At 56.2% G+C, this 23,234-nt stretch overlaps 1 protein-coding gene across 3 annotated transcripts in view; it reads left to right on the plus strand.

Moving 5' to 3' along the window:
- Positions 1-23,234, plus strand: part of JUP (junction plakoglobin) — a 24,150-nt gene continuing 916 nt past the window's right edge. Inside the window, exons 1-14 of one of the 3 annotated variants that reach the window (XM_077779226.1) lie at positions 1-139; positions 10,555-10,767; positions 12,429-12,688; positions 12,905-13,143; positions 13,915-14,116; positions 15,153-15,297; positions 15,419-15,522; positions 16,919-17,257; positions 18,458-18,613; positions 18,840-18,959; positions 21,317-21,467; positions 21,579-21,700; positions 22,572-22,611; positions 22,856-23,021. In XM_077779226.1, the coding sequence (XP_077635352.1) occupies positions 10,563-10,767; positions 12,429-12,688; positions 12,905-13,143; positions 13,915-14,116; positions 15,153-15,297; positions 15,419-15,522; positions 16,919-17,257; positions 18,458-18,613; positions 18,840-18,959; positions 21,317-21,467; positions 21,579-21,700; positions 22,572-22,611; positions 22,856-23,007 (2,235 nt within the window). In that variant the 5' untranslated portion in view covers positions 1-139; positions 10,555-10,562 and the 3' untranslated portion in view covers positions 23,008-23,021. The other 2 variants (XM_077779228.1, XM_077779227.1) reach the window with 2 other exon arrangements.

Consider the following 23,234-nt stretch of genomic DNA (forward strand, 5'->3'; position numbering starts at 1 on the left):
TTTTGTTCGGTTACTGAGTTGCTGCCTTGGCCAGAGTCCGGAGCAGCCGCCGCCCGAGCGCGCCGAGCTCAGTACGCTGCCCGCGCCGGCTCCCAGCCCGGCCCGACCCCTACCCAGCCCGGCCAGGCTCCACACGCAGGTGCGGACGATCGGGGCAGGGATCGCTGGGGCGAGGGAAGGGCGGCAAGCGGCCGAGAGGCCGATCCCCGCCGTCACGGGGCAGGTGAGGGCGCGAGCCGGGGAACGCCACCCTGCACCGGCGGCAGGGGGCGCGCTGGGGTCCTTGGGCGCGGCCACTTAGGGGGCGCGAGGTTCGGGCCGATTGCGCTGGGGGCTGCGTGAGCTGGAGATCTGAGAAGGGCGGGGAGGGATGAGCGCAGGTGGCTGTGGGGTCGCGCCTGACCTGGGGCCCTTGGAGCTCGCCCGACGCCGCGTCCCCGACTCTCGCCCCGACTCTGGCGAGGGAGACTTTGCCCTGCTCGTCTGCGTCCCAGGGCTCACTCTGTAGTCAGGAATGTACAGTTCGGGAAACTTGCTGCCGCTGGTGTCTTTGGGGCCACTCTCACCCCACCTCACGCGTCATCCTCGCTTTCCCTCCCTCTCTACTCCCCCAGGCCTGGGTGGGGCCCTATTGTCTGCGCCCGGCTTGCCCAACTGTGGGGGCTGAGCTCACATTTTCCCAGCTCCGCGGGCCCCACCTGCGGAGCAGGTGAGCACACGGAGTCCAGAGGCCCTGCCCTCCAGCTCCCGGGCCTCGTCGGTACTGTACCTGCGGCGCCTCCCTTCGCCCGGGTGGGTGGCGTGCTAGGGCTGCGCCGGCGGAGGTGGGATGGGATGACAGCGGGACTGGCGCGGGGCCCGGCTCCGCACCCAGCTGGTGTCTGGCACCCGTGGCTCTGACTGGGGTCTGGGCGCAGGGGTCGTGCATGGCTAGAAAATTCACTGGCCCAGTTTCCAGTAGCTGCTGCTTCCAGAGTGTCCATAGGGGACCGGGACTACTCTTCTTCTCTAACCTCTTATTGTCGGAAAAATCACCCCAAACAAACTTTCCAGGAGGAAGTATTCACGGCAGCTTTCTCTGCGGGTTTTCCTGCCTCCTCGCTCAAGGGCTTTCCCCCAGGGTTAGGGGGGCCGTCTCGGGGCAAGGCCCCCTCCCCCAGCTGACCAAGCTGAACCGGGGCCGGTGCCTGTGCTCTGACCCTGTCTTCCCTGCCCCCACATCCATCCTGTTTGCTGGGCCCCTGGGGCCCGAGAGGGCAGGAGTGGGGGGGGGGGGCAAAGGGGAAGCAGCTTCTTCCTTCTCTTCCTGCCTCCGGGGACCACCACACCCCCTCGCTTGAGGCCTGCGTCGGTGGCTTTTTCCCCAGCTTTGCCCCCCTCCCCAGGAATGGGGGTGGGGCAGGGCAGGGCCAAATTGACGAGGGTGGGGGCAGCGATTGTTCTGGCCTTTTTTCCCCATCCCCCCGCGCGTTATATAGCTGGCTGGTTTTTGAGGCAGAAGAGTGTGGAGCTTGGGGTTTGGTTTCCATTTGGCTTCTGGATTTTGAAGGTGCATTCCTTCTGGAGGCTTTTGCAGTCAGTTCCCCAATCACCCCTTCCTGAGAGAGCTGCGTGGGGAAAAAGTGGGACAGGAGGAAGGCTTGCCAGGGAGGGGGTCAGGAGAGCAACATGAGCACCCGCCCTCGCCCCAGCTTCCTGAGAACCCCTTCCCTGGGCAGAGTTGGAGATCACCAGGCTTTCAGCACTGGTTTTTAAAAATCTAATAAAGTATGGTCTTTTTGTAGGGATTTGGACGGCAGCCTCATGGGGAACAGAGGGGAAATATAAAAAGCCAGGCTCTCCCTTGGTCCTGGGGTGAAGGGAGTATTGGGGGAAATCAGGGCTGCTTGGCCTAACTCGGGTGGAAAGACCTACCACCTCTTCGGTGTTTGTAGCTGGGGCAGTGGGGAGGGGTCAAAGCAGCCCCCATAGAATGCCCTGGGTTAGGGGGAGGCTGAGGGAACCCTATTCTTCTGCTCCAGTGGGTAGTGTACTTCTGGGGAGCCACAGGGAGATGGAATTTGGGCAAAAAGACCTGTTTTCCCTCTTCTGTGGGCCAAAGTGGAGGAGGGGCAGGCATTGTAATTACATCGGTTAAATGATTAGTTTAGCTAATCTGGTTTGTGGCTGTGATGAAAAGATGTAACTGAGGAAGTATTGTTAGGGGTGCCTGGTGGAAACTGGCGATGCACTGGACGGGAGTTGGAGGGGGCAGAAGGTGGGACCCTATTAGTCATTTCTTGCTAGGTCAAGCCCTAGCTTGGGTGACAGGAGCCCTCTACCCAGTCCCAGCCCTGCCCCCACTCCAGCCCTCTGGAACCTCTCTTTGGGCTTCGAGACTGTGTGGAGGAAGGATTCCCTCCCCGGGGAGGTACTCATGAGGGGGTGGGGAGAGGATCCACCTGAGAATGAGATGGGGTGATTGTCCATGGAAGGGCTGTTCAGTGGGGAAGGTATCACAGTAAAGCGATTCTGAGCACAGTGATTTGGGCGTGCACTGAGCTGGGTTTGAATCCCAGCTCTGTCACTCATTACCTGTGTGGTCTTGGTCAAGTCACTTCATCTCTCTGAGCCTCAGTGACCTCTGCAGAATGGGAATAATACCTACGATCCACTAAGTACTTGATGAATGGTGACTGAAAGAGTGAGGGAGGACTTTATAGATACCAAGAACTTTCATCAACTGTCCTCACTTCTTTTTTTTTTTTAAATATTTTTATTTATTTCTTGGAGAGAGAGAGAGAGAGAGCGTGAGCAGGGGAGGGTCAGAGAGAGAGAGGGAGACACAGACTCTGAAACAGGCTCCAGGCTCTGAGCTGGCAGTCAGCACAGAGCCCGACGCGGGGCTCGAACCCACGAACCGCGAGATCATGACCTAAGCGAAAGTCGGACGCTTAACCGACTAAGCCACCCAGGCGCCCCAACTGTCCTCACTTCTTGACTATCCCTAGAGGCAGGTATCATTACCCCATTCATCAGATGAGGAAATTGAAACTCAGGGAAGTTAACTTGCCCAAGGTTGCACAGCGAGACCCAACAGGGTCAAGACTAGGCTTTGGGTCCTCTGGTTCCAAGCCCAGAGCCCATCCTGCTGTATCGCCCCACAAAACCCCAGGAATGAATCTGCGTCCGCTCTTTGAGAGCCTACGCTTGGGAGTTTTGGAGAAGAGAATTCTGAATGACCCAGGAAGGTATGCGTGGGTGGTGAAGGTGGGGGCAGGTTGGTCAGGAAGGGGTGACTCATGTCCTAGCCTCCAGCTCTCCGAAACCTCCCTGGCTTGGGTGTTAGTTCCTGGTGCAGCGGTGTGTGTGGGGGGGTGCTATCTCCCCAAGGCCAGGGCAGTGGCCATGTATGGAGGAGGCTGGTGGGGGAGAGAAGAGGCAGGGGTCAAAATTGCCGCCTCCGGCTTGTGCTGGGCCAGACCCTGGGCTGTCCTGGGTTTTGTCCCTGTAGAGGAAGTGGGGCTTCCTGCTTTGCTGGGGGCTGGATCTGTGCCAAGATGGGGGCGGGTGGGGCTGGTCCCTGGAGAGTAGACAGAAATGAGAGTCAGATTTAGGACTGGGCCACTGTCCTGCCGGATTGTACCAGTCAGTGCTGCCAGGCTGCTCCGGGGCTGAGAGACTGGGGCGCCAGGAGGGCCTTTCTGGTGATGGTGGTGGGGTCAGCCAGAGCCTTGCGCCCTGAGAGAGGCGCTGGCGTCACTGTCCTCTCAGACCTACCTGGTTCCTGGCACCTGACATCAGGATGGGCCTGGGAAATGGAGCCTCCATCTGTGTGGGTACAGCCTGGGCTCTGATGTCATCGGCACTGGGCTTCTGGATCCCTTGAGAGAGGACCCTGGGCATGGGGATTATTGATCCTGGAGGAGACAAGGCTGAAGGCACTTGATGGGACAGAGGAGGAAAGAGAATGATCTCAGCCCCGGCTGATGCTCCAAAGGGGGTGCCAGGTTTGCAGTTTTCCGTCACTTCTGGGGACACAAGAGCAGTTGGGACTGATGCTCTTAGCGAAGAAATGGAGGCTAGACAGGAGGAAGGACTTCCTGTCTGTTAGAGATGAGATCTTGCGTTGCTGAGTGAGAGAAATCAGAATTGACTCTTCTCTGAGGAGGCTGAAGCAGGGTTCTGTCTGTGGGAGCTGGAGGGGGGGCCCGTCCTGCCCAGGAGAGAGGGCAGGCAGGGGTCAGTACTCTGATGCCAGTCTGAGGTCTACAGGGGCCCCTGGGGAAACTCTGAGTCTTGTGTCTTTTGGGAGAAGAGAGTCCTGGCAGTGAGAGGGACAGGTATCCATGAGCCGGCTGGCCCCGTGACTCCTGTGAAGAGAAAGAGAAGTGTGGCTGGGTCAGGTTACCCAGCTTTGTGTCCCTGCAAGTGACATTTTGAGGCCTCTCTCTTGGGATGTGGTTGAATCTGGTGGAGGTCTGGGGGCACGGACTGTCCCAATTTCTAGAAACTTCCTTGGCCAGGCCTTCCTTGGACTGAGTGGCAGGGACAGGGACAGGGCGAGTTGGGATGATGCTGGGCAATCAGTCTGCTGCTTATTTGGGAGTGACGGGGAGTTCGGTCCATGTGAACCCCTCCGTCTCGATCGACAAAGTAGTATCTGCGCACGATGAAAAACAAAGAGTTTAGAAAAGTTTACCAAAGAAGAAAAAAATCACCCATAATCCCACCACGAACATTTCTTCCCTTTCCCTTTTTCTTTGCATCCTCTCCTTTCTTAGCCTCAGTCTCGATGATCTCATGCTCTGACTACGATAACAAATCTTTAACCAAACCTTCTTCCGAATCCTAGTTTTCTCCAGCAGATGCAGAACAGGGAACTGATAGTTGGGTTTTCCCTGTGCTTCTTGGAGGGGGCTAGGCTGATCCCTGCAAAATGAAACCCTGGGGAATCACCCCCTAAGGAGAGGATACCAGCTGGGGTCAGGGCTGCCCAAGTCCCCACCCTGGGGGCACTTGTGTGCCAGGCAGTCCCTGGCACAGGTCCACCCTTTGCTGTTTCCTGAGGCTGGGTGCCGTGTTTTTCCATTCCCAGGAGCCCCGGTTTGGGGTCATCCACTGGTTTGGGTTTTTGTCCACAGAGGGTCCCCAGCAGGGACCGGAGCTCCAGCTGGAGCCCTCTCTTCCAGGGGGAGCCCGGAGGTTCCCAGGGTCAAGCCACCTGGCCCCGCATTTCCCTCTCCTCCAGGTCCCCTTCATTTTCCCACCCTGGTTTGTTTGCTTTGGGAAGGAGCCCAGAAGGAAGAAAACAAACGGCAGCTGGGACGGCCTGACCTGAGCCTCCTCCACCCCCAGCCAGTCCTGGGCAGCAGCCTGGGCCAGCCTCCAGACCGGAAGAGAGGGTTTTCCTCCGGAAGCATCCAGGAGGATGGGCTCCTCTGTCTTGTCCTGGCCCCCCGGGGGGCCCTAGCCATATGTGGCTCCCGTTTCAGTCTCTGCCAGCTTGGAAAGGCCATCCTGAAAGGAGAGACCTCACTGTCTGCTATGGAACCTCTAGTCTGTGGGGGGTTTCCTCCTGGGGCCCCCAATCTGAGGGAAGAGGCCTAGTTGAGAAGTCTCAGCCCGACGAGGGAGACATGGCTCGCAAGGGAAGCAGTCATGTCTGTCTGTCCTTTTCTTAGGGTCTGTTTCTGTGTGCCTGGGACGGTTGGCCAAGGCTCTGCCGGAGTCAGAGACTGTGGGGAAGGGTGGGGGCTGGTGACCCTGCTCAGCCCAGCCTCTCTCCTGGGACTGCTATGTGGGGAATGTCCAGGCCTCACTGGCTTGACCGCCCCTGGCTACAGGAAGCAGCACATGTGACTGGGGAGAGGGGAGAGGGCAGAGCCATGTCTCCACCTGGCCTCCCCTCCCAGACCGGATATAACTCCTCCTGCCCAGCCCCCCACTCCCACCCCGGGACTCTGGCTGGACTCTGGCTTAGGGCCCGGAGACAGATCCCCTCCCTGGGTCCTGAGTCCCAAACTGCAGGCCCAACTCTTCTTGCCTCCTCCTCTGCCGTTTCTTTGCTTTGCTAATAGAAGGAGGCCTTGACCATCAACAGAGGGCTTCCACAGTCATGGCTATGCTAGATCCACAATCCACACATGGTCTGAAGAAAGGAGAGGGTTGACCATCTCTACTTTGCAGATGAGGAATATGAGGCTTAAGGAAATCAGGTGACTTGCCCACGGGCACACGGCCAGTGAGCGGTGGGGCTGGATGGGTCCCCCTCCCTAACTCCTATGCTCTCCTGTCTTGCCCACAGCCCCCTTCCTCTGGCACCGTCTGAGCCCGTGATCAGAGTCTGCACAGGATGCTGGCCACTGGCCCAAGAAGCTGCTGGAGGGCTCTGCCTGCACTTCTGGCTCTCACGCAGTATGTCTAAGCCTGCTTCCTGCACGCTTCTTGGGCGGCCATTGCTGTCCTTGTTTCCAGGTGTTTTACTGACACTTGGCGTCCTGCAGCCCAGCTGTGCCCATCGCTGATGGCGGTGCTGATGGTGGCCGGGGCCCGAGGTTGCTCTGGCGACAGTTTTGTGTTTTTTAATTTTTTAAAAAGATTTTTAAAAGGAGATTCTTACTTTTTTGTTTTTTTTTTAATGTTTACTTATTTTTGAGAAGTGAGAGTGCAGGCAGGGAAGGGGCAGAGAGAAAGGGAGACTGAGGTTCCAAAGAGGGCTCTGCGCTGACAGCACAGAGCCCGGTACAGGGCTTGAAGACATGAGCTGTGAGATCATGACCTGAGCCAGAGTCAGATGCTCAACCGACTGAGCCCCCCTGGCCACCCCTAAAAGATTTTATTTGTAAGCAGTCTCTGCACTCTAAGTGGGGCTCGAACTGGCAACTCTGACATCAAGAGTTGCATGCTCCACTGACTGAGCCAGCCAGGTGCCCCGATGGCAGTTTTTAATTTTTATTTCTTTTATCATTTATTTATTTTTTGAGAGACAGAGTGTGAGCGGGGGAGGGGCAGAGAGAGAGGGAGACACAGAATCCGAGGCAGGCTCCAGGCTCTGAGCTGTCTGCACAGAGCCCAGCGTGGGGCTCGAACTCACGAACCGTGAGATTGTGCCAATGCCAGTTATTTTGAATGTCAGGGCTGGACCACACTCTGTCAGGACCATGTTGGACTTTGAGTGCCTCCTGACAGCCTGCCGGGTTGGCTGTGCTAGGGAGGAAGCAGGAATGAAGAGCAGGGTATGGGCAAAGCTTGCTTGAAGATTCCTACCCAGTGTAGACCAGTTGAAGGAGGCTTCTTTTGCACTCCCCATCCAGGGCCCAGGCTTCTTTTCTTTTCCCTTGTCCTGTCCCCCACCCTGTGACCTCTGAGCCAGTTTCTCTGCCTCCTGTGTGGCCAACAGTAGAGCATACTGCTCAACAAAGGGCTCCCTTGAAACTCAGAAAACTGCCCCGTGTCTGTGTCTGGCTCTGCCCAGCGCTGGCCTGAGTGTGTGGGCAGGGCTGTGTCTGTCTCACCAGCTTCCACCCTGGCTCTGTCCAGGGGCATTGTGGCGGGTCTCACTCCAGGTCCTGGGCGAGACCAGGCTGGGTGTGGCCCCCTCCACCCTGGGAACTGCCAAAGCAGCACTTTTGTTTCTCATGAGAGAATTCCTCCGCTTCTCCTGGCAGGAGGAGAAAGGTGGGGCGGGTTGACCATCCTGCCTGCGGTCTGATTTCTAGCCTTCCTGTTGTGGAGCGTGTCTGCTCTGACCTGTGTCCCCGATTCTCACCTTGCCCACCCTCTCAGCTTCCTCGTTTGTCGTGGGGAGCGGGGTTCCTTATTCCCAGAAGCTTAGACATCAACGTTCCTCCGAGATCAGCCGGGCCACCCTTTCTGTAGACAAAGCACAGAGGGAAGGTAGTTGCCTAAGGACACCTGTAAGTGTGGGACCAGGCCTGGGTCCAGGATCTGGAACTCCCGAATTCACAGCCATTGTCCTGCCTTCAACTATAAGCACCCTTAGTCTCACCAGCATCTCTGTCCCCTGGCAAGGGGCTCAGCTTTACCCAGGCCCCAGCCACGCCGTCTCTCCTTGACTGCGGGGTGTCCCTCATTCCCCGGGTCCCTTGTTAGGAGCCGGGGGAGTGGCCCTGTGTAGTGGGCTGGTGTGCAGTGAGGCAGGTCTGCATTTGAGCCGGGCACTGCCATTTTCTCAGTGTTGGTGCCTTAGTCTTCTCAGCTGGAAACGGGGAATAATAAAATGCCTGCCCAGTGGCTTGAGGCAAGCATGAGACTCCTCTGATAGTAAAAGCAGCTCAGTGTCCCCACCCCCGTGGATCCTTTGACCTCTGTGGGCCACCCCTCTGACCCCAAGCAGCTGCCCAGCCCTCAGCTTCTCTTGGCTCCAAGCCTGAGCTGGGAGGGGTGGTGAGGGGCCTGCTGGCAAAATGCTTCTCCTGTGGCCAGCCTTGATCTTGGTGGTCCCTGTGGATATGGGGCTGGTGGGGAAAGGGTGCTTAATTCCTGAGGTTCAGGGCGAGGCCTGTGCACCCCTGCCTGGGCCCAAAGCCGCAGAGGTAGGCGGCTGTCTCTGCTGGAGAGGGACTCTCCCTGGCTCGGATCTTACTGATCAGGGCTGAAGACGTTCAGTTTGTCCTGAGCAGATCCAACTGAGGCTCAGTGCCCAGATGTCTGCTCATCTGCCCCCGCAGCGTGGCATTTACAGGGTTAATGCAGCTGCCTATCCTGGTACAGTTTTACCTTCCTTCTGCAGAGCTTGGATGTCCCAGACCTCCTCCCTGGAGGTTTCTCCTCTCTGGTGGCTGCTTGGTGACAAGTCTGCTTCTCCAAACTTCTCTATTCTTTCCCTCTCCCACCCCAGAAGGCAGGAGTGCTGGGTATGGCGGGGGTGGGGGAGGGGGCTCCTCCTGAAATAGCCACACTTGGCCGGGGCCTGGGAAGCAGCTGGGTGCATCTGGTGGCACAGAGCCCGCTGTCTGGTGTTCTGGGCCTGCTTCTGTTTGTCAGCTCGAAACTCTGAGTCACTTGGGGTGAAGGGAGGAGAGGAAGGCGGCGGCTGGGAGCTGAGCCGGCTCCTGCCTCTGCCTGTACCAGGTGCGCTGTGCTCACAGGCAGGGAAGGAGCCCGGGTCACCATAGAAGGCATCCTGAAGGATCAGTCAGCCTCCTCCTGGAGGGTAGCGCTGGGGGGACGTATCCCTGGTGATCTTTGTTCCTGGGGCGGGAGGAGCCAGGCTGAACCAGCTGAACCACTTTGGCCTCACCTGGCCCCCCCATCACGACGGGGCCACGGGTTTGAGGTGCTGAGTACTGTCCACCATCATGGGTGGACCGGCCTGTAGCCTGCTTGCTGTCTGAGGCCACACTGTGTGTGCAGAGGCCACAGACCTAGGGGTCACTCAGGTCTGTTCCTGGTCCCAGCCCTGCCGTTTCTCCACTGTGCCACCTCGCCCGGGGAGCCTCAGTTTCCCTGTCTGTAAATGGGGCGGGGGCAGAGCATACACTTCACAACCTGCTTGTGGGGCTGGTGGCATTAGTGAAAGCTTTGGCACAAGGCGGGCCCTCACTGGAGCCCACCTTGCCTTGCCTCTCCTCCCGAATCTGCTCCCCAGACAGGGGAAGCCAAGCAGACCCAGTGGGACTTCGCCACTCTAGTACAGAGTAGGGCCCAGCAATTCAGTAGCCTCAGGGGCCCCCAGGTCCCTGCAGAGAGCAGGAGGGGTGTCTGAAAGGCAGTGACCCCTCCTGAGGCCTGCCCCACCCCTCATCTCTAGCCTGGGTTCTAGGAGGACCAGAAATGGGGAAACACCCCTATGGGAGAGGAAACGCTGATACACGGCCATGGAGCCAACATGGAGCACCTACTATGTGTCAGGCGCCAGGCTGGGTGCTTTACCAATCAGGCCTGTACCAACAGTGTTCGAGGGGGGTTGCTGTTACCCCATTTTGCAAACGAGGGCTGGACTCTGCGGAGAGGCGGATTGGCCCAGTAGTACGGGGCTGTTATGTGAACTGGTCGGCGGGGCACAGAATTCTGGAAAAGCCTTGCAGGAACTGGGGTGCTGGCGAGACAGAGGTCTTAGGGCTTGGGCCTCTGGGGTCCCTCGGGATCCTGCCCCATCTTCAGGAAAGATCCTGAGATCCTGGAGTCTCCAGCGGAGCCTTGGACTGCTCCCAGCAGCCTCTGGGGCTCTCTCGAGAAACCTGTCTGACTGCTTTTCTGCCCCACCCCGCTTCCTGTCCAGTGCTGCGGGAGTAGCTGCCTCACCACCGACTTTCCCAGGGAGCCCCAGTGCGTGGGGGTGGGTCTGCGGGGCCCCAGAAGCTGCTGGAGGCCCTGAGCACCTCCTGCTCTGGGAACATTGGGCAGGGACGGCAAGGTGAGCGAGCCCAGGGCTGGGGTGTGACATCTGCCTTTACTGCCCTGCTCCCCCTGGGGTTCCCTCCACCCTGGGCTGGAGGTCAGAGATAGAAGCCTAGGACTCACACTTGGGTATCCCGCTGGGGGCTGGGCCAGATGATGGGATGCCTCGCTGGAGCCAGCTGATTTCCTGCCCCGCCTTTGTGTCCCCAGCAGCCACCATGGAGGTGATGAACCTGATCGAACAGCCCATCAAGGTGACCGAGTGGCAACAGACATACACCTATGACTCCGGCATCCACTCAGGTGCCAACACCTGCGTGCCCTCGGTCAGTAGCAAGGGCATCATGGAGGAGGATGAGGCCTGCGGGCGCCAGTACACTCTCAAGAAGACCACCACCTACACTCAGGTGCCCCAGAGCCAAGGTCAGGATCCCTGGGGACTATTTCATGGAAATGGTTACATTGAAATATTTTGGCAGAAAACCGGCCTGGATGCTGGAGGGAAGTCAGGGCCAAAGGAAGCAGACTTTAGGGGGCTCCCGTCTGAAGGAGGAGGCACTGCTGCTTCAGGGTACCCCCATCTGAGAGGGAGGCAGATTCCTCTTCCTTTAACTTCAGGTTACAGAGGGGGAAGCATAGACTCTAACCGCCAGTCTGAAGGCGTTGGCCTTGCCCTCAGTGAACTTAGTGTATAATGAGGAGGCATCACTGTTGCCCTCGGGGGCCCCTGGATTATAGGGGAAGATGGTGCTTTGGCTCCAGGAGCCTCAAGTTTAATGAGGAGACCGGGGTACTGGTGGGGGTAGGAGCAGACTGCAGAGAGGCTGAGGCCAGGTGGTGAGGTGACAGCCTGGCTCCTGGCTCCGGGCTCTGGGGCTGGGGAGTGGGGATGCCGCACCAGCCAGGGCGCTGGGCTCACAGGGGACGAGGAGTATCTGGGCCCTCGGACTGATGTCTGCCCGTGTCCCTGGGGCCCTGAACGATGAGCAGGGTGAGCTGCAGGAGCTGGGAAAAGTAGAGGGTGGGCTGTGCTAGGTGGAGCTCAGCCCCTGCCCCTCGGGGTCTCCTCCCTGACAGCAGGCTTGGCAGGGGTGCCCAGGCACTGTGTTGGCAGCCACCAAATACAGCACCTAGGTGGGAAAGCTCTGTGGTGTCTCCCTCCCTACTAATTGCGGGGTGGAGCCTCCGCCTCTCCCCACCCCCCAGGGCACTGGGGCACTTGCCAGGGCAGGGCTGCCCAGGAAGCATGGGCACCTATCTGTGGGACTCCTGGACCCACCCAGCGGTGGATGGAACCTGCAGTCTGAGCTGAGAACCCACCTCCTGCTTTCTGAAGCCCACATTCCCGACTTTGCCTCTGATCTGCTGTGTGATACTGGCTGGCCCTCTGGGCCTCTCTTTGCTAGCCTGTGTAATGGGAGAGCTGCCTCTTTTGGAGAGGATGAGGATATAATTAGAGTCATGGGATTTCAGACTTGAAAGGAGACTTGGGCTGTCTCATGCTACCCTGACCCGATTGTTAAGGGAGGGACCTAGGGTTGGGGTTTGGGCTCTGGAGGCAGGCTGTCTGAGTTCACACCCCAGCTTGGACTCCTATAAGCGCTCCGTGCCTCAGTTTCCCTGTCTGTAAAGTGGAGATAATAATAGTACTTATCTTGTAGGGTTGTTGTGGGATTAAGTGAGAAAGTATAAGAAAAGCATTTAATTCACAGCTAAGCACATAGTAAGTACTCCAAAACATGGTAGCTATTCCTATGAATAGTAACATTCAGTCATAGTTTTGTAGTGTTAGTTGCACTACATCCTTTCTTTGCAGAGCAGTTTACAACTATTATCTCATTTAATTACCGTAAGAATTCCCTGTGAGGGACAGAATGGCAGCCCATTTTACAGATGATGTAACTGAGGCGATGGTGACCTCCCCCCTGGTTAGAGGTAGGACTGAGAGTGGTGTCCCGGGCTTTGGTTGGGGGCGGGGAGCCAGCCCACAGAACCTAGGTGGGCTGCCCATGAGGCCTGCCCTGCTCCCCAGTGTCCCCCCCAAACCACCTTCTGCAGCTCAGTCCCTACCCTTTGGCCCCCAGGTGACCTGGAGTACCAGATATCGACGACGGCCAGAGCCAAGCGGGTGCGAGAGGCCATGTGTCCTGGCGTGACAGGTGAAGACAGCTCACTGCTGCTGGCCACCCAGGTGGAGGGGCAGACCACCAACCTGCAGCGGCTGGCTGAGCCGTCCCAGCTGCTCAAGTCAGCCATCGTGCATCTCATCAACTACCAGGACGACGCTGAGCTGGCCACCCGGGCCCTGCCCGAACTCACCAAACTGCTCAACGATGAGGACCCGGTCTGTGAGGGGCACGGCCAGGGAGGGGGCAGGGCAGAGAGGGGAGGGGTCAGGCGTCTGCAGGGGACGGCCCTACCTGGGGCCTCCGTCAGTGGGGAGAGACTGACCGGGGTCCCTCTGAGCTTCGTGGAGGGGTCGCCTGGCTCCTCCATCTCCCCGGGGCAGCCAGCCCAGCCCGTCTGCTCACTTGGTCCCATCCTTCCTTCTGCCCCTCAGGTGGTAGTGACCAAGGCAGCCATGATTGTGAACCAGCTGTCCAAGAAAGAGGCGTCGCGGCGGGCGCTGATGGGCTCGCCCCAGCTGGTGGCAGCTGTGGTGCGTACCATGCAGAACACCAGTGACCTGGACACGGCCCGCTGTACCACGAGCATCCTGCATAACCTCTCCCACCACCGCGAGGGGCTCCTTGCCATCTTCAAGTCAGGCGGCATCCCTGCCCTGGTCCGCATGCTCAGGTAACCGCCCCTACTTGCTGTGGGATACTACGGCTTCCCCCGCTCCCTTCCCTGGGCTTCCATACAACATTTATTGAGGCCCTACTATGTGCCAGGTGCAGAACCATGCCCAGTCCCAGTGCTCAGCTACTCACAGCCCGGCAGGGGAGGCAGGCACGTGACTAGCACGTTAGTTAGGAGGATACACATAGGCTAGGGCAGAGGTCTGTCTGGATTGATCAGAGCTGCGAGGAGCTGTGCACTTGAACAGCAGGGTGTTGACGGGTGCGTGGGGTTCAGACTGTGTGGATGAAGGGAAGACGATTCCAGGTAGAAGGAACAGCATGTACAAAGTCCCTTGCCACCTTTATCTTTCTCAGCCTTGCAATGTTGACTGGCCTTTTCCCTTATCTCCATCCTGGGCTGTGAATTCCTTGAGGTTGGAGATTCTCTGACTCCCCCCCCACCCCCGCCCCCTTGTGGGGTTCTCTAGTACGCGGCCTCCCCTATGGTAGTTACTTAGTAGAGACAGATGTCCAGGAGACCTACTATGTGCCAGTGCTGGGCTAGGAGCCCAGAAGCAGGAGGAGCCGTGGCCTCCCAGTGGGGAGGGGGTTGGTGCTGTGTGCTCCATGCATAAGAGTGGGGCTGGGCTCAAGGGACAACAAGACATTAGTAAAGCGCTGTTTCCACAGGGGTGTTGGTATGCAAGGCTTCCTGGGGGAGGTTAGCTTGCATTTATGCCAGGCCCTTGGGACCCGACTCCCATTCACCCGCTGCCCGCCGTTCCAGCTCCCCCGTGGAGTCGGTCCTGTTCTACGCCATCACCACGCTGCATAACCTGCTACTCTACCAGGAGGGCGCCAAGATGGCGGTGCGCCTGGCAGATGGGCTGCAGAAGATGGTGCCCCTGCTTAACAAGAACAACCCCAAGTTCCTGGCCATCACCACCGACTGCCTGCAGCTCCTGGCCTACGGCAACCAGGAGAGCAAGGTGGGCTGCCCCCCGCCCCCGGCGCAGCCCCGCAGCCTTCCGGCACATCGCCCTCTGTCCAGCTCCAGCCTCCGGCCACTGCCCCCTCACCAGTTTTAGGTTAAATACATGAGTACAGTACATTTCCCTATGTAACTGAAATACTTTGAGGATTAGGAAAAGGAAAGGAAAAAAAAGGCACCATCCTCAACACAACCACTGATGTCTCCACATGCTTCCTGCGGTGCTCTCCCGTGGGCACGTTTGTACGTGGTTGTAGTCATGGCACATGTACAACTTTGCATCTGTTTCCTACGTTTGGTTTTCTGTTTGTTTTTGCTGTATCATCCTCAGAACCACCCTCTGTAGGGGCAAATAGCATTTCATTAAGTGGAGGACCGAGACTTTCTGAGGGAGGGCATTTAGATTGCTCTCAATTTTCCACCTTTATAAGCAGTGCTGTCATGAACATCTTTGGGCACACAGCTCTTCCCAAGAAGTAGAACAGTTTTTCATCAGTGGGGCTAAGGATTTTTAATGTTTCTGAGCTTTGACCCAGACTGCCAGATCGCAATCCAGAAGGATTGTACTCTTTACAATGTCGCTGTCGGTGCTATAAATTCGTACTGTTTCACCTCATCCTTGTCAGCATTGTATATTATCCTTTTTTCAAAGTTTTGGCTTTAAAAAAATTTTTTTTAATGTTTTATTTATTTCTGAGAGAGAGAGAGGCAGCGTGAGCAGGGGAGGGTCAGAGAGAGAGGGAGACACAGAATCCGAAGCAGGCTCCAGGCTCTGAGCGAGCTGTCAGCACAGAGCCCGACGCGGGGCTCAAACCCATGAACCGTAAGATCATGACCTGAGCCGAAGTCGGACGCTCAACCTACTGAGCCACCCAGGCACCCCACAAAGTTTTGGCTTTTTTAGTAGTCACAAAAGCTATTCAGGTTTTAGCTGAAGCTCAGTAATGACAGCTCTGCCACTCCCAATCCTTTCCTTGTTCCTTGTCGTATTTCCTGTCTGTCTCACACTTATTCTCCACTGTTCCCCGCCTCAGCTCATCATCCTGGCCAATGGAGGACCCCAGGCCCTCGTGCAGATCATGCGCAACTACAGTTATGAGAAGCTGCTTTGGACTACGAGCCGTGTGCTCAAGGTGCTGTCCGTGTGTCCCAGCAATAAGCCTGCCATTGTGGAGGCTGGTGAGTATGGCCATGGGATGTGGCCCATGTGGCCGAGAGGGGCAGGGTGGAGGCCTGGGCCAGCAGCGAGGCTTGGCTGGCTGTGCTCCCCATGGCTGATGCCCCCTGTCCCGTGCCCCAGGTGGGATGCAGGCCCTGGGCAAACACCTGACAAGCAACAGCCCCCGCCTCGTACAGAATTGCCTCTGGACCCTGCGCAATCTCTCGGACGTGGCCACCAAACAGGTGAGGGGGGCATTCGGGCCTGGGTCCCCCTCTTCAGCCACCTTGTCCTCCCCTCTTGCCACATGCAGGCTCCTGTCTGGGAGTCTGACCTCAGGAGCCGTGGGAGGCCTAAGGCCTCTCAATCTTCCCCTGCTGTGGCCGAGGCTGGAAATACACTGCAGACCCTCATCCCTTTAGCCTAAGCTTCTGATCAGTTAAAGATTCAGGAAGGAGTGGTGCCTGGGTGGCTCAGTCGGTTAAGCGTCCAAGTTCAGCTCAGGTCATGATCTCGCCGTTTTTGAGTTCAAGCCTTGCATCGGGCTCTGTGCTGACAGCTCGGAGCCTGGAGCCTGCTTCGGATTGTGTCTCCTTCTCTCTGGCCCTCCCCTGTCACACTCTGTCTCTCTCTCTCTCTCTGTTTCTTCACCTCTCTCTCTCAAAAATGAATAAACATTAAAAACAAGTTAAAAAAAAAAGATTCAGGAAGGAGAAGAGATGAAGGCACTGATGTTCCTAAGCCGCAGGTTCCCAGGTGGCATCAGGGTAATGGTTTTGATCTAGAGCCGGCGGCGAGGCCCAATAACACAGCAAGAGACAGCTTGGGGGCTCTGGTGGCTAAAAACACAACTTAAAGAAAACTGCAGCTTTAGGACAAGACTCCTGGTCTCCCTTTCCAACCTGACTACCGTTCCTAAGAGGCTCCCACCCCCCATCAACAGGCTGTTCACTCAGCCCTGACCATGTGCCGGACCCTGCTTGGCACTCGTGGACATTGGCTCGCTCATCCCTTTCAACAACTGGAGGTGGCATGTGGGACCCGGCTGGTTAGGTGAAGAAACGGAGGCCCAGGGAGTCTATGCATTGGCCCTTGCACCCAGCTAGTAAATTGGCAGAGATGAGATTTGAACCCAGAACTGTCATCCCAGAGCCTAGGGGCCGTCTGTTCACAAGGAGAAGTGCGGCTTCTGGGTCAGGGATGTTTCCTGAAAGTGGATTTGGTCTGGGGAACCACTGAGGGGGCAGCAGTGAAGGCCCAGAGAGACAAGAAGCAGGGAAAACAGGTCAGCTGGGCCACCAAGGCATGTAGCCTCCTCTGCAGTTTCCTCCTGGCCCTGCCTGGCTTTGAGGATGCAGAGAGGGGCAGGAGGGGTTGGAGCGAAGAGCACAAACTTGGGAGTCAGGCCTACGTTTGGAGCTGGCCCCCTAGCTGTGGGTCTGTGCACAAGCCCATCAACCATCCTGATAGTACCACCTTCCCATGGGGAGTCACAGAATCCCAGGCATGAAGATTCCAGGCGCACATGCAGGGCCCATCGGCCATCAGCTAGGTGGGCTTCAGACTCTGTGCGACCATCTTGCTGCCCTCGGACATATTTGGGGGATCCTCAGTCTCTGCCACCTCCCCGACACCCCGCAGGAGGGCCTGGAGAGTGTGCTGAAGATCCTGGTAAACCAGCTGAGCGTGGATGACGTCAACGTCCTCACCTGTGCCACGGGCACTCTGTCCAACCTGACGTGCAACAACAGCAAGAACAAGACGCTGGTGACCCAGAACAGCGGCGTGGAGGCTCTCATCCATGCCATCCTGCGTGCTGGCGACAAGGACGACATCACGGAGCCTGCTGTCTGTGCCCTGCGCCACCTCACCAGCCGTCACCCGGAGGCCGAGATGGCCCAGAACTCCGTGCGCCTCAACTACGGCATCCCGGCCATTGTCAAGCTGCTCAACCAGCCCAACCAGTGGCCGCTGGTCAAGGTACCTGCTGTGGCCACTGTGGGGGGCTAGCCGAGGGGAAGGGGCTCTCTGCCGTCGGGGGTAGTATCAGTACAGGCAAAGCTGCTGTAACAGAGAGGCCCTGAGTCCGTAGGCCGGGGTGGGCTCCAGATGCTGCATTTCTAACGGGCTCCCAGGCACCGCAGCTGGTCCGCGGGACACGTCGCTTCGGCTTGCGCTTTGGAACTTGATCACGTTGCCACATCTAGATACACGGAAGCTGGCAAAGCGTCATGTGTCCGAAGGCCTTGCGTCCTGCTAAAATTCAGAAGGGATACTAAAAAGACAAAAACCAGAAAGGGTTCTGGGGGAACACTTAGGGCCATAGGGATTAAAGGCGCAAAGAGCCTTCTCTGCAGGATGCTGCCTGGGTAGAGGAGGGCCAGCTGGAAGGGACTCCCACTGGTGAAATTTTAGACAGTTTTGACAGTACAGATAAGAATGACTCTAAGTAGTTACACGCTGAATTTTAAAAATCCACAATGAGAAAAAAAAAGGTAGCCCCTCCTGGGGGTTGGTCTCTGCTGCAAGCCCGAGGTGGGGGAGGGTCTGACTTAGCAGTTAAGTGGCAGAGTGACCTTGACAAGTCATCTACCTTGTGGTCACATCCCCATCTCTCATGATTTTCATCTCTGCTCTCCTGGCTGCTTGTTTTGAGAGTCAGATGAGATGATAACTTGCTTTGTAAGACCCCGAGGGACTCTGGGAGGCGCACCTGGCCCTTGGGAGACGGGGACCCTGGGGAGGAGGCTTTTTCCCAGAGCGGCCTCACCGGGGACTGATCACAGTGTGAGCATCACTAAAGCAGGAAGCTTGGGGGTCAACCACGGCCAGGACTTCCTGATAATCAGGGTTTGGGAATTACCAGGAAAGTAAATAAGACCCTGGTATCTCAGGGAGAAGGGGTGCTGAGAGAAGGGACAAGGGTGGGGGTCAGGGCATGGGTCTGGTAGAATGTTCCGGAATGGGGTTTCATTTTTAGCAGGGGCTGTTAGAGTTACCGATCCTATGGAGTAAGGGACGTGGGCTGGGAGTGCTCTCATGGTCTGGAGGTCTTCCAGTGTGTCTTTGTCTGCCTGGTGGACAGAAAGATGACAAGGGAAGGAGGAGAGGGTGCTGGGAAATCGGGATTCTCCAGATACCCAAGAAGTGTCCCTGACCGTGGTCCTTTGTGCTTGGCAGGCAACCATCGGCCTGATCAGGAACCTGGCGCTGTGTCCAGCCAACCACGCCCCTCTGCAGGAGGCGGCCGTCATTCCCCGCCTGGTTCAGCTGCTGGTCAAGGCTCACCAGGACGCCCAGCGCCACGTGGCTGCGGGCACGCAGCAGCCGTACACGGTCAGTGAGCTGGCGCCACCTGCGACCGCCCTCCCCGGGGGTCAGCGTCCTTTTTGTGAATGTGCGTGCATGTGTGTGTGGATGGGGAGGCAAGTCGTAGTGGAGGTGCACTCCGAGGACCGGTGAGGTCTGTCCGATTGTCGCGGGGCAGGGGGCAGGGGCGCAGGGCGTGCGGCCGTGTCCGAGGGTCATCGGTTGCCATGTCCCAACGCCACCTCTCGTGCAGGATGGCGTGAGGATGGAGGAGATTGTGGAGGGCTGCACCGGAGCCCTGCACATCCTCGCGCGGGATCCCATGAACCGCATGGAGATCTTCCGACTCAACACCATCCCCCTGTTTGTGCAGGTGAGTCTGGGGCAGGTGGACGGGAGAGGGCCCTCCAATCCCTGCTCACCCCCACTGCTGGAAGGGGAAGCTTGGCGGCCTGTGGGGGCCAGGCATCAAGAGGTCTTTGGAGGGGCTGGGAGAAAAGGGGCCCACCACGAGTGACCGCTTAGCGAATCCCTGCATAGGAGTGGCTTTCCAAGCTCAAAAGCAAGGGAAGAGATCACAGGTGGAAAAAGTAGCTTAAGATACAACTACGTAACCATTACCGTCATCTATGTCAGAAACAGCCTCAAAAGCATTAAAAAGTCAACAGCAGGGGCGCCTGGGTGGCTCAGTCAGTTAAACATCTGACTCAGTTTCAGCTCAGGTCATGATCTCACAGTTTGAGTTCAAGCTCAGTGCAGAGCCTGCTTGAGATTCTCTCTCTCTCTCCCTCCCTCCCTGCCTCCCCCTCTCCCTTTCCCTCTATCTATCTCCCCCACTTGCACACATACACACACACACACACACACACACACACACACACATTCTCTCTGTCTCTGTCTCTGTCTCTCTTTCTCTCAATCTGTATCTTTCTGATTTGCGCACGTGTACACACGCACACACACTCTTTCTCTCTCTCTCTCAAAATAATTAAAAAAAAAGTTTCTCTCTGTCAGCCCCTCTCCCCCACTCATACTCTTTTTCAAAATAAGATAATAAAATAAATAAAATAAAATAAAAAATAAAAAATCAACAGGAAATTGGGAAAATGTTTGCAGGTATTACAATAGACAAGAGTCTAATATGCTTCATATAAAAGAGCTCACTAATACTAGACCCCAGGGGTTAGATGGGCAGAGGCAGAAGCAATTCCCAGGTGGCTCATAAACAAACAGTGCTCAACCTCAGGAGTTTAAAAAAGTGAAGCTCACATTCCCAGTGAGATCCTATTTTCCACTATCAAATTGGCAAAGGAAAAAACAACAACAACAACAACAACAAAAAATGGGTGCCCTGTGCTGGCGAAGACGTGATGAAAGAGGCAGTCCCATATCCTGCCAGTGAGGAGAGAAGATGGTAAAATGTCTCCTGAAGGCAGTTCTGCAACCTATGTAGAGAGCCTTGAAAATATTCATAGTCTTTGACTACAAGTCTGAGACTTTTCTCCTTATGAAATAATTTTTAATAATTTAAAATGTGGCAGAAATGTATACCTATGGCCAACAATCGCAACGTCACTTATAAGAAATGGAAACAAAATGAATGTCCAATGATAAGGGAATGGTTAAAAAAAGAATGGCCCATTATATCCTATGGCCATATATAGTGATGTTAATGAATTTTTTGCTTTTGAAATTTTTTCCCTTTATTTATTTTAAAATGTTTGTTTATTTTTGAGAGAGAGAGAGAGAGAGAGAGAGACAGAGAGACAGAGAGACAGAGCATGAGTAGGGGAGGGGCAGAGAGAGGGAGACAGAATCCAAAGCAGGCTCCAAGATGTGAATTGTCAGCACAGATCCCAACACGGGGACTCAAAGCCGTGAACTGTGAGATCATGACCTGAGCTGAAGCTGGATGCTTAACTGACTGAGCCACCCAGGCGCCCCAAGGAATTTTTCCCTTTAGAGTTCAGAGTAAGGGATTGGTACCATTGTGACCTCCTATTGTGATCACTGAGGGTTTTGTTTGTTTGTTTTCATTATTGTTTTGCTTTTTAGCATTCTCTTTTTCTCTTACCAGTATGAACTCATAGATTTCTAGGAAATGTTTTTTAATAATGTAGGAAAATGCCTTATGCTAAAANTTCTTGATCTTGGGGGTTGTGAGTTCGAGTCCCACGCAGGGTGTAGAGATTACTTAAAAAGAAAATCTTAGCGGCGCCTGGATGGCCCAGTTGGTTAAGCATCCGACTTTGGCTCAGGTCATGATCTCATGGCTTGTGAGTTTGAGCCCCAGTGTGCTGACGGCTCAGAGCCTGGAGCCTGCTTCAGATTCTGTGTGTCTCTCTCTCTCTGCCCCTAACCCACTAACACTCTGTCTCTCAAAAATAAATAAGCATTTAAAAAACATTTTTTAAAATTATGGATAAAAAGCAGGACTGTGGTAAAAATCTGATGGAAATAGGCCAGCGTATTAACAGAGGCTGTGTGTGGGTGGGGAATTATGGCTGGGTTTTTTTTTTTTTTCTTTTTACTTTTTTNAGGCTGTGTGTGGGTGGGGAAGTATGGCTGGTTTTCTTTTCTGTCTCTTTATACTTTTCTTAGATTTTACACTGTCTAGTATGAGCTTGTGTTAAATCCAGAAAAGGGAGGCAGAGATGGACAGGGAGGGGATGCGGGCTGCCCCCCTCTGCCTGCCTTACCCCTTCCCCACCCTGCACGCGCTCTCCCCAGCTCCTGTACTCATCGGTGGACAACATCCAGCGTGTGGCTGCGGGGGTGCTGTGTGAGCTGGCCCAGGACAAGGAGGCGGCTGATGCCATTGATGCCGAGGGGGCCTCGTCCCCACTCATGGAGCTACTGCACTCTCGCAACGAGGGCACAGGTGCGGGGCTGTGCTGTGGGCAAGGGGGTAACAGAGGAGGGCTGAGTGTTGGTCCTCTAGCCGGAGTGGAGGCAGGCACCTGAATTGGTCTTTCCTTTCCTCTCTGCCCAGCCACCTATGCTGCTGCTGTCCTGTTCCGCATCTCCGAGGACAAGAACCCAGATTACCGTAAGCGTGTGTCTGTGGAGCTCACCAACTCCCTCTTCAAGCATGACCCAGCTGCCTGGGAGGCCGTGAGTATCCTGGGTGGGCCTGCAATGTATGGTTCTGCAAGTTGCACACTGCACAAGGACAACACTTTTAAGGGGGCTCCTACCATACTGTCAACTTCATAGATTTTTGTTTTGTAATTGTTTCTTTAAATTTCTTATTTTTTATTTTTAATTTTTAAAGTTAATTTTTGAGAGAGAGAGGGAGAGCATGCGCATGTGCACCCCAAGTGGGAGAGAGGCAGAGGGAGAGGGAGGGAGAGAATCTTATGCAGGTTCCATCCGTGCTCAGTGCAGAGCCCCATGCAGGGCTCGATCTCACCACCATGAGGTCATGACCTGAGCTGAAATCAAGAGTCCGACGCTTAACTGACTGAGCCAGCCAGGCGCCCTGATTTTTATTTTTTAATTGGATCACTGATGACAGTTTCTAGCAGGTAGAAGTGGTAGGTTGAACTATCTTTCTGATTTTGACCTGCCAGAATGGTCATTGTATTTTGTTCACGCTATGTATTATAAGTATTTGAGGCAGGGAACGTTTTTCTAACTGGCACGAAGGTGCCCTGTAGGCTAGAGGCTGCCCCGATCCTGGGTGGGGCACTCCTGGTACTCGCTCTCAGGTCCACTTGTCCACCCCCAGCCCCCAGGGCTGCTCTGGTTCTGTGGGTGCCCCCAAGCCTGAACAGTGGGACCTTCCATGCTCGGGAGGTGGTGCCTGCGGGGAGGGGCCCATGGGGACACTGCATAACCCCATTTCATCCTCTGTTCCTTCAAGAGGTCTTTGTTTTTCCCCGGCCCCCATTCTAGAATCCTCTCCAGCTGCCCACCCCTAGCCTAGAGCCTATATTTTCCACCCTTCTCCCTTCCCCCAATGTTTCTCTGTCTCTCTCCATAGGCCCAGAGCATGATCCCCATCAACGAACCCTACGCGGATGGTAAGTGTGTGCCGAGTTCCTCAGCGACCCCCAGGAGCCCGGGGTGCGGGGTGTCTGTGGGTGTGAGTGAAGGAGAGGCACGTGTCTCCAGTGGCAGACACCGTATAGCGTCCACGGATATCCCCTGGGGGCCCCCTGATGTGGGAGTTTAAGGAAGGGGTCAGGCCCCCTGCTGATGGATTGAGGGCTGTCCAGCCGGGTGGTCTACAGACCTTAGAAGGTCCCCCTCACTTCTCTTCCCCAGATATGGATGCCACCTACCGCCCCATGTACTCAAGTGACGTGCCCCTGGACCCTCTGGACATGCACATGGACATGGACGGGGACTATCCCATCGACACCTACAGCGACGGCCTCAGGCCCCCCTACCCCGCCGCGGACCACATGCTGGCCTAGCCGGCTCCTTTCCAGTACGGTGCCCTCCTTCGTGCCTGCGGGCTGTGGAGACATGCTTACCCCCACCAGAACCCCCTCTCATGTTTCCTTTGAAATTCTGGCTCTTTCTGGGGGGAGGAATGAGTGTGGGTACTTTGCTGTCGAGCACCTGCCAAGGAAGGTGTCCTCGGCCTGCCTCACTCTGTTATCTTGTGGGGATAGGAGCCCTGCCCCTCTGTGGGTAGTGG

The sequence above is a fragment of the Crocuta crocuta genome, unplaced genomic scaffold (assembly GCF_008692635.1).
Source record: "Crocuta crocuta isolate KB4526 unplaced genomic scaffold, BGI_CrCroc_1.0 scaffold68, whole genome shotgun sequence".
Lineage (NCBI taxonomy): Eukaryota > Metazoa > Chordata > Mammalia > Carnivora > Hyaenidae > Crocuta > Crocuta crocuta.